The following is a 10,941-nucleotide window of genomic DNA, read 5'->3' as shown; positions in this document are numbered from 1 at the left end:
GAGGCGTGATGCCTACCTGGCAGGAATCATTTGAGCCCAGTTTTTTCTCCTGCCCTGGCAGGGGGTCGAACTTGAAGATCTACAAGGTCCCTTCCAACCCTACTTCTATGATTCTGTTAATGCACATAAAGAGATCTTTGGGTAAGTCTTGGATATTAGCTCTGGCCAGTCTGGGATATGTACCACATTCAGTTTGGGTCCTAGAGTATGTGCCTGCACAAGATCTGGCATGGGGAGAACAGGGGGGAAGGGGTATGTGGGCCTGATGCAGCCCATGGGACCAACAACATGCCATTTGTCTGGTCCATGGACTCGCCCCATACAACTTGTCCAGCCAATGGTGGGCAGATGGCTCTCGGGTATCGCTGTCCCCTGTAGACCTGACGGATGCTGCCTAGGGTGTTATTGGCTATAACTGGGGATCTTACACGCGTATATTTTGCCTGCCATGACTTGATCTTAACGGTTGGTTCAGATACCTTTACGTGTAGTCCAATTATTAGTCTCACCAGCGTCCTGCGAGGTCCCGAGTTTCTGAGGGCTCCACCACCCCTACACCCTTGCCCGTTCCACCGGGTGGTGGCCAGACAATTGGTCCGGCCACGTGTCCTCAGTTCCTCTCAAACAATGAACAAAAGAATGGACAAAAAGAAAACACGAAAATATAGAAGGCTCTCCTGGCCTGTGTCGCTACTCCGGCTGTCCGCAGCCACACTTGAAACCAAACCTGACCTTCGTCGGGTTAATCTCTCTTGTTGGCTCTCTCTCAGAGAGCCCCTTGTAGAGCTTGTCACGAATTCTCTTAACCGCTTAAGTCTATACTATTGGCTTGTGCCACTATTCCATGTACTACGGTACCCAAAGTCAATAGTGCCCCTCTATTAGGGTTATTACGGTACCCGCGGGGCTCAGCCAGCTCCCGGCTAGTAAACAAACAGTTCTACTCCCCGCAGGGGCCAGTAAACTGGGTTCCAAAACCCCGCTGGGGTTTTGCTCTCTGCCAGAGGCTCCTACCAGCACTCAGCGTTGCCTTCAGAGTTCCCTGCAGCGTGCGCCGGCGTGCTCCACCTCCTCCTCCTCCTCTTTCCGGTTCTGCGTTGCTGCTTCCTGCCTGTCCCGGGCTCTTCTTTATACTGGCAGGGAAATTATCGGCCCCTCCCTTCCCGACACAGCTGGGTAAGGGGAATCCCTGCCGGGCTCCTTGGGGCTGCGGACCCGGGGCCGCTAAACCTTTGGTTAGCCTGTAAGTCTTGGAGCCTGGTGGCTCCTTCTCTCTCTCCCAGTGACTCTGACGCCTCTGTTTTAAATCAAATTCTTAATACAGTTTTTCCTTTAGCATATGTATCTGCCACCTTTGGCTCATAGGTCATTGCTTCCAGCAGTTGTAGAGAAGAATAAACTGTGCTATGCTGATTAATTTGAATTTGTCCTTTGTAACAAGTGGCCATCCAGGAGCTGGTTGAGTCATTGGCCCACCCACTTGTCTCTGGGCTAACTGCCCACCTACCTCACCTGCCATGCCTTTTGATAATATTATCGAAAGTTGATAACAAGGCAGGAGGCTGCCCATTTACTTGCCCTGGTGCCAAGGCTCCAACCTGGCCTATACCATGTCCCATGCCGTACAGAAGGCTTCCATACCTGGCCTGTAGCTTGTCTGGCCTAACACTCAGCCTATATGCATGTGCTCTCACACTGGGACCTGCGCTCCAGTGCCTCATGTTGGGACTCTTACTCCCATGCCCTCACACTGGAGCTTACAATCTCTTTGCATACACTGGGGTCTCACTCAATCATTTGGGGCCTGCAGCCCCTCCCTTTCCCTCGGGCTTCCAGCCTGGCACAGGACCTTCTTGGTCCCTTCATGCCCCCACACTGGGGCCTCAGTCCCCTGCCTGGCCCTGAGCCCAGGAATTTCACACCTAGCTTCCTCATAGGCTTTGGGCCCCACCCCCCTAGAGCCTTAGTGCAGTGGTTCTCAACCTTTTGCACCTTGCGTCCCACCTATGTAAGGTCAAAAACTCCTGGTCCCACCAGTCAAAGAGTGTGTTGGGGGGACCCCACAGAGGCCAGTCGAAGAGCAGTGGGGGGGGTCCCCCAGCGGCCAATCAAAGCACACAAAAGCAAAACCAGAAATCCCGCCGTGCCATCGGTTGAGAAACCCGGCCTTATTGTGCCTCAAGCCTTGCTGTGGACCTTGGCTGTCTCTGGCTACTTCACAAGGCCAGAACTCTGCCTCAGGCTCCACAAAGTAACCTGCACAGAGATTGTGGGGTGGAAAACTTTCCAAAAAACTTTCCAGTGCTTTATTTTTCCATGGAAAATTTTCCATTTCTAAAAAAAATTCTTTCATAAAATTCATTAGAAACAATGAATGAATGCCAATAAAATATTAGGCAAGATTTTTAGTTTCAAAGTTGTAATTAATGTTTTTCAGATGATTATACCTGGGAAGTGTGTGAGTGTGTACATATGTTTTATTGTTTTGTAAACAGGAGGATAAATACACTTACATAATCCAAAAAAACCCCAAAATCAAGTTATACATTCACCTAATTGGCTGTGCAGGTCAAATCAAGAACAAATGCACCACTAAGCTTGTTTCTATTTCTCAAAATCTATTGCTTCTAGAGAATCATTTAGAAAGCACAGTAAGTGAAGAAGATGCAGTGTGGTAAGTTGCCCTTGCCCATAGACTCATTGGTAAAACCATTCTTCAGCAAAAGAGAATGTGGTTCAAGGAGTTTTGAATCAGATTTGCCTCAATCTGAAAAGTTGACAGGCAATTTTTAAGTTGAAGGATAAAAGGTGCAATTGTCTTGAAGTATAATCGTGCAGTAAAATGTACACTTGATGTTTAGATAAAGGAAATTTGGATAATATCTGAAAAATAGAGACTTGCATCTAGCAAGAAATTGCTTACGTATATCCCAGGTCAGTGGAGTTAAGAAAGTAATATCAATGAATAATGGAAGACACAGCAACTTTAATTACACGGAGTACTTGTAAAATAGAAAATGTCGGTTTCAATGCTAAGTGTATAGGCTTGACTGTCTATTTAAACATGCAGTTCATATCTTAGTGTCGTTAATACCATGATCTGTATCACAAAACTTGTGACAGGTTTCCATGTCTTGATTTCTCAGTAAGGACATAATAATTACAAGGGTTTTAAAAAGGAGTGAGGAACTGGGTTAGACTAGACACAGAGAGTCTCTATCATAAACTGTAATTACAAAGTTAAAATTCCTAAAGTTTCAATATTATTTTTTACAGACTACATTTTTTCACAAAATTGGCATGTGAAATCCACGTTTTCTTGACAAAGCACATACACAGCAAAATAATTGCTCAAGAGTGTTTGGTAGTTCTTCATAAATAATTACTTGTGTTAGTTACTCTGCTCTTGAGAAGCAATACTTTTTGTAGCTATTTTATCCAGACTAGCCAGTAACTAGTCTAGATAATCTTTCAGTTTGGGGGTTTTCTTTTCTTTTATTTATTTTTTATTTGTTGCATTTTAGTGCAGAATAGGAAGTTTCCACAGCAGTTGTAGATCTATTTGTAGGAATGGCCTCTCATCATGGAATTCAGGTGACTCTTCAGTCAGTCCTTGGGCTATTTGCACTTTGCTGCATTGCAGTTTTATAGATACTCTGAGCTACAGTACCATATGTCTTGAACTGCCAGTAGCTTTCCTCCTTTCAGGGGAGGAAGTATAGCATGCCTATAGTATATTTCAGTATTGCACCTTTTTTTTCAAATAAAAGGTTTGGATCTATTTGGAGACAGTAGCAGGGTATGTTTTGAACCAACGCTATTAGTCTGCTCCCAATCAGAACATTTGACAGTAGGGGTTGGCAGCCTGTGGTTCCTGGTGGATTCGGCCTATCAAGAGCTTGGATCAATCTGTGGAAAGTCTGACCATAGTGTGCAGCTGTCCAGAGCTGCCTGTCCTTTCTGCAGTACTGTCCTTCACAGCCCTTTGCTGCTTTTTTGTCCCTGTGCTTACCTTGCTGGAGGGGGTCTGGGTATCAGCAGTGAGGGAAGAATAGGCAGCTTGAGTTCTCCAGGGAGAAAAGATTTTTTTTTTCTGCCTGCAACAGGGATCTGGGTTGCAAGCTCCTGCCTAGACCCTTGGTTTTCAGTGAAGTCATTTGGAGCCATTGTGACTTGTCTACTGATAGCGGAGCCTGAAAACTGGACAGTTTTAGGTCCAGGAAAATGTAATTGATTTCCCCCCTCCCCCCACAACTGAAAGTTCAGCAGTTTCTGAGTGTGCTTTATTGCCTGCTGCTGAAGCCTTGTATTGGATTTGTGGCAAACTATAATTTAGTCAAAATTTACAGTAAAGCCATGTATCAGAAGGCATATTATATTTATTAGAGGTACACCAATGTATCGGTTGCATATTGCATTGGCATTGATGAAAGGAAGATTAACATTATCATTTTTTTTGGCTGGTGTAGCTGGTAATGTCAGTGATAAATGCCACAAGCATGCACGCAGCTGCACACGTGTATGTGGCTAGGGATGCAGCCCGGAAACTTGGAGAGCAGTGCCCTGCAGGTAGGTCTTTGCGGGGGGGAAGAGGCATGGGGGGGCAGATTGAGGGCCCCATGGTGAGGGAGGGAATGGGGCAGGTGCTGCCCAGCCGGAGCACTCAATGAGACCCCCAGGAGTAGGACAGAGTCATGGAGGGGAGGGGGAGGCTCCCCATTGCTGTGTGCACCCCTGGGGAAGGCATGGGCATGTGCCCCCCCTCCCCAGATTTGTGCTCAGAGGGGAAGTGGGCTGCCTGTCAGGGCCAGGGGCAGCGCCAGCCTCTTCCCAGTGAGGGAGATAGGCTGGAGTTGGGCTTGGAGCAGGCAGGAGCAGGATGGTCTCAGCTGCGTGGTGTGAGCAAAGGCAGTGGCGGTGCTGAGGGGGGAGCTACAGAAGGGCTAAGGCAAATTTTGTGGTAGGTATAGCAGCCCCCCAAACCCTATCAGCACCACCCCTGCTCAGGGCATTCCACTCTGCTGCCTTTCCCTCGGGAACCCTGCACCAGCCATTATGTCCCCGGCCTGCCCTGCAGCGCAGGTCTCCTGAGCAAAAGGCAGCAGGGTGCCCTGAGCAGGAGCGGTGCTGGGGGGGAGGGGAGGGCTATAGCCATCCCAAAATTTGCCCCCCGTAGCCACCCCTCCTAGCATCACCACTATCTGCCCGCCTGCTCCAAGCCTGGCCCCAGCCCAGCCCCCTCACCAGGAAGAGGCTGGCGCCATCCCTGGCTCTGAGCCCAAAGTGGGCAGCCTGCCTCCACCCCATGCACAAATCTGTGAGGGCACATGTCATAGTTCCATAGTTTATGAGGCATAGTCCCCCATGCCTCCCTAGGGGTATGTGCAGCAACAGGGAGCACTCCCTCCCCGTCTGCCTGCAGCTCTGTCCCTGCCTCAGAGTCCCATTTACCACCCTGGCTGGGCAGACTCCCCCCACGCTCCACTCGCTCTTTCACCATGAGGGCCTGCCCCTCATGCCTCTTCCATCCCCCACGCCCCTTCCCCTCCACAGACTTATGTATGGGGCACTTCTCTCCAAGTTGGCGGGCTGCATTCCTGTATGTAGGCTTTTGGACTGGTATCAGTCAATATGGCTGGTTAATAATTGGCAGTTGGTATTGGCCAAGAAAATCTTTATTAGTACACCCCTAATATTTATTGGTTAACTTTATTGGCTACACCAGCCAAAAAAAGCTGATTGCTAATAATATTAATTTTCCTTTTATCAATGATGATCTGATATGACACTGATATATTGCTGCACCTCTGTAATTAACTCCAGAATACCTGGGGTCAGCTTTTTGCACCTTGTTAAGGAACTTACCTAGTTCCTCTGAGTGCCTCCTTGAAATAGCTGGGGCCTAGTCAATTCAGTGGTGGTTTAGAAGCCTGGAAATTGCTTTCTTCTAATCAGCTTCATTACATACGCAGTTACAAAGAGAAGAGTTATGGTATAGCAGTGGTTCATAGCATGTGGTTCATAGCATGCCCTTCAGAAAATGCCAGCTTTTAGCTTTGATTTGTTTGTGACAATGGAAAAAATAAGAATAAATCTAACTGGGATTTCTTAGTGACAAAGAACTTAGGAAGGCTGTAGCATGTCAGAATGTTTTTGACACTGTGAATTCCTATTTGATATCTCTGGGTTGATCTTGTTTGCACACCTAACTGCTAATATTGCACAGGACTTCTCTGGTTGACAGTAGCTGTTACAAGGTAGAGAGTAGGGTCTGAGCAAAAGTTAGAACCAGTGTTATTTGCTTGAGTCAGTTATTCTTTTGTATGGTATGCATATATGTGGTGTACAGTTTGATTTAAATTGAAATATGGTTCACCAAAAAGGCAGCAAAACTACTAATAGTTATAGGCATGGGGTTATATCATCTTTGTATGACTTAATACCAGTCTTATTTTGTTCTGTTTTTCAAATATTATACTGTATAATCTTTTTCCTAAACAAGCTCTGATTAGGATTTTGCAAACCAATTTTGGTTAGCTGAAGTTCTTCTGAAAGAAATTTTCAAGGCTCTTGTGAACATTTAAAAAAGCTAATTTGATTACATTAACAGAGTGATTATCTGTACTTTACAAGGTTGATTTGGTGATTGTAAAATAGAGCAGAGTTGTTTACTGGTGTTCAGAGAGAAAATACATACTTGATCTTTTGCCTCTTCATAATGTATCGTTCCACTTAATAATATTTTTAAATTTGATTACTGAGGCAGTGATATATTAAAGGATTTTCCCACTCTAATATTTTTGTTTCATGTGCTGTGTGCTATATTAAATAATTCCCTGTCACTGGTTTAAGTCTGTTTTTATTCAGTCTGCAAAGTTGTACATCTTTGGAAATGAGTCCAAATTTTCTGGTAATGCAGAACTTGCCTTAGAATTATTATACTAGATTGGAAAATGGCATTTAAAATAAAATATATATAATATATAATGAGGGGTTGATATTCAGCAATGGCCTCTACACTGAATGAGTTTTTCCTCTACAAGGAAAACATCTTTCATAATAATTATGATTTGTTAATTTTGTTTTTTATATACCATAGGATATGTTTTGGAGTTGCAGACAGAGTATCTTTGATGAAATGAAGAAGAAATTTTCACAGGTAGACAGCTGAAGCCACCTTTTTAAAGTGATAACCAAGATACTTAGTAACAGCATGGTACACTTGTTTTTGTTTACTTGTTAATATAAGCATGAATTCCTTAAATTCTTTCTGCATGTTTTTGAATTTCAAAAAATATTCTCTACATGCAGTTCTAACAACAGAAGCTTTGAAATATTTAGCTTCCAGTGTTACAATTATGAATTGTTCCTTACAAGCATTTAGCCTTGTGGGAGTTTTTAGTTCTTTTTTTACTGCAAAGAATTAAAAGCATGGCTATGATACTTTGGAACCATATCATTAATGAATGATTAAAATTTAAAAGCATGGTGTTTTATATGATGACTTAATCATGCAGGGTCTTACATCTATCAGAATCGTTTGGAAATGTATGGCCCTAAATACTGACTTTGCAATGGACTTATCAACAAGCCAGAAGTGTATACTTAGGTTGCTGGGTGGAGGAAGTGAACAGCCTTAGACAGTCTGCATAAGTACTTGTCTTGAATAAATTACCAAGTGCTTTTCTATATGGTCAGAACATCAGTTTGGGATCAGTAAGTAGCATGCTGAGATTGTGTCTCTCCATTAGACTTTTGCTTAATCTCTTTATTAGAACAAGTTGAAAGTGCAAGCACTCAATGTTAGCCTTGGCTGAATCAGTTTGCTGTTCTAGCCCTGTAATAAACCTGTTCAGTCTAGTAGCTTATATAGACCAATGAGAGATGACTTAACACCTGCCCAGTTGGCAAACCTGTAGTTCACCAACTGGAAGTCCCCTTCACCTGTGTCACTAATGTTTCTTCCTGGTAACTCTCCACCCCCGGCTACCTCCAGTGCCTCTGGCTTGAATACTGTGCTAACAAACCAATTGTGCTTTGTTAACTTGCAACTCCTGAAGTGAATTACTAGCCCACGGGCAAAGGTGGTGGGAAAGAAGATGATTTGTGAGTGGAAATACAACCAGGTAGGCCTTTCTGAGAGAGTTATTTTGTTGGGCATAAAAAGGGGACTTGGGGCTGGTGGCCTATACAGTAGAAGGACTAGCTTTGCAGCTGACACTTCCTGGAAACATGATCAGTTTTAGGTGTGTTGCAGGACTAGCTCAAAATGGGCTGAAATGGAATCCAAAGTGGCTTATCTTTTTTAGGTATAACTGTTAATACCATAAATTGTTTCTTGCCGCCTTCTTTTCCTAGAAGTGGGAGTTAATTGGATTACATTACATGCTTCCTGCTTTATTCCAGGGAACTAGGTAACAGAGCAGAGCCAGATCTAAGTCCAGCCTATAGCTAAGGAGCAGGGAGATCAGAAGGGGAGGTTGGTTTGCTTTGTGAACATCTGCCACAAGACCCAGCAAGTCAAAAAAAATGAGCTGCTGAATAACTCTTACTTCTGCCATGACTCACTTAGCCATGAGAGAGGTGAAAGAAAGAAGTATTGTGCCTAACTACTTGAATGGGGTGACAGCCAAGGCCCACCAAGTAGATGCAGACAATATAGTGGATAAAACCCATCCTAAAAAAAAAAAGAAAACTTACTGAAATTCCTAGAATCTCATGTTTGTATTGCATCTAAAGGCCATAATTGGGGCACAGAGTCAGAATGAGAAATGGTGAAAGAATATATTAATGCTGCATAACAGTTTGGTCCTAATGTATGGCAGGGTAACTGGGAGTTCTGCAGTTTCAGGCACTCTTGTATCAGCCCCTCAGAGATGTGAACCTCTCCCCAGGAAAATGTTTGGTATACTGCTTCTGTTGTTAGCATGTGTATCCTCCATACTTTTTTTGTGTTGTGTGTGACCATTTGTATGGAAATAGGTTTTGGGGGGTTGTTTATTTTTTAAATCGGGTTTTACCTGTAAGTCTCTTCTCCAGTAGGTTTTAAGTCCTGGGTGACCATTTTAACAGTCACTTGTTAATGGCGTCTTTATCAAACAAAAGTGCTGATGACTCAGCATGGAGGTTGTTTTTTGATGATACTATGCTTTTTGATAGTGAACAGAGATTTTCTTGGTGTCTTGATGTGTAGTCCTTGGGTGGAATTCACTTACACTTTCCATACATTCCAAGTTCAGGAGGCTGTTTGCCTAACCCAGGCCTCATTCTTCATATGATCTGTGGTTTAATAGGACTGATTCTTTTATATTTTGGAATTGAAATCCTAGAAATCATTTTGAGCAGATTGATTTTTGTGTTCAGTAGCTCTTTGGCTTTCCACTTCTTAAATAGTACCTGTTCTGACACTGGAAAATACACTTCTCTTTGGAGAGTGATGTACTGGTGCTGTAGTACTTGAGCTCAATATGTGTGCCTGGACCAAAGTTACTCACCTTCTGATTTTAATAATACTTATACAGTGTACTTTCATCCCACTTCTCCTTAAGCTCTATGTCAAAGAGAGAAAGGACAGTTCACAGCCCCCATTCTTCATTTCTTCCTGAAACCATTGCCTTGAGATGTAGTGCTCTGTCAGTTTGCAGTATGAGGCTTGCAACCATGGTAAAATCCTTTTTTTGAGATCTGCTACCCATTTTTTGTTTGGTATTCTTCAGAATATTTATTCTGGTTTTGTTTTTATTTATTTTTAAAGCAAAACAAAAGCAGAAAAAAAATCCAAACTCAAACCTTATATCTGACGTTTTATCTGCACCACGACATGCCATTTGAGGACGTTGTACTTGTCTGCTTTTGCTTTCTTTTTGTTTTTTTCTTTTGTCTCTTGCTCTTTTTGCTTTTGGCCAATAGAGAGCAACAGCTTGTGCCTGATATCCTGTTTTTTTCCTGGACACTGGGAGTTGAGATATGCCTGTCTTAAGCTGGAGAGAGGTAGTGTATTTGTAACGTTCTGGATTCTATGGATTACTTCAGAGAATCCTGCGTTCCTAGAGAATGCTTCGTGGACAGCCTTTACACCTGGGCCCAGAAAGGAGAACAAGACTAAGCTGCAACTCTTTGTTTGGCAAATCAGTGAGATCCTCCTTCCGTCACAATTCTCAAGGGTGCTCTAGGTCTCACAATACCGGCTTCATGTTCTGTTTTGTTTGTTCACAACTTTAAGCTTCAGTAGCAGGCTCATGAGACTAATGAGCATCTGATTTCAGAACCCACTCTAGCTGATGTTGAAGCGCCTGGAGGCTCAGATACTGATATTCCAATACTGTTATTCCAGTGCAGCTTCATTGATTACGTTCTGTTGGTTCGTACGAAAGACCATAATGCATATATGTTAAAGATTTCTTTGGTTTACCCTCAAATGGGACTAGCCTGATGGCTGCTGTACTGACTCCTGCTAAAGATCTTCCTGAAGAGAACCACAGTCTTGGGTACTGTATCTACCCCATGCATTGAAGTCTCCTTGGTTAGTCTGTGTCCGGATTTAGCCCCTGTGACTTCTACAGAACTTGGCTTGTCAGTCTTTTTTTCCAGTTCTGACTGCCCATTATGTCTGTGGTTCCCACTTAATGGTCCAGAAGGCTCTAGGGGACTCTTATAGCTGTGTCCCCTTCCCTTATGTACAGAATCATTTCTTTCTGCCAGTTTGGTCATAGGATCTGATGAAGTAGGTGGTTGCCTATGAAATTCCATGCTTCTTTGAAGGTAGGTACCACCCTGCCGTACATTCCGCCTTCAGATTAACACAGCTGTCCACCTCGGTCTGCATATGCTGAAAGACTTCAGAACCAGTTTGTGCTCTTGAAATGTTCTCTTCAGTTTCAAAAAGGAGGCATAAATACTACCATATCATCTCACATACACATCAACTCCTCCCCCCTCCCC

The 10,941-nt window shown here is 43.7% G+C and overlaps 1 protein-coding gene across 4 annotated transcripts in view; it reads left to right on the top strand.

The window, feature by feature from the left end:
• Positions 1–10,941, top strand: part of USP47 (ubiquitin specific peptidase 47) — a 148,579-nt gene that overhangs the window by 39,709 nt on the left and 97,929 nt on the right. For 2 of the 4 annotated variants that reach the window (XM_019519574.1, XM_019519572.1), the window contains exon 2: positions 7,100–7,159. The exons of 1 other annotated variant lie outside the window; for it this stretch is intronic. In XM_019519574.1, the coding sequence (XP_019375119.1) occupies positions 7,100–7,159 (60 nt within the window). Of the gene's footprint in view, positions 1–7,099; positions 7,160–8,084; positions 8,127–10,941 lie in introns of those variants that run through there. One more of the 4 variants, XM_019519575.1, reaches the window with a different exon arrangement.

Source organism: Gavialis gangeticus, unplaced genomic scaffold (genome assembly GCF_001723915.1).
Source record: "Gavialis gangeticus isolate Ggan-Ray unplaced genomic scaffold, GavGan_comp1, whole genome shotgun sequence".
NCBI lineage: Eukaryota > Metazoa > Chordata > Crocodylia > Gavialidae > Gavialis > Gavialis gangeticus.
This window is presented reverse-complemented; position numbering and strand designations above follow the sequence as displayed.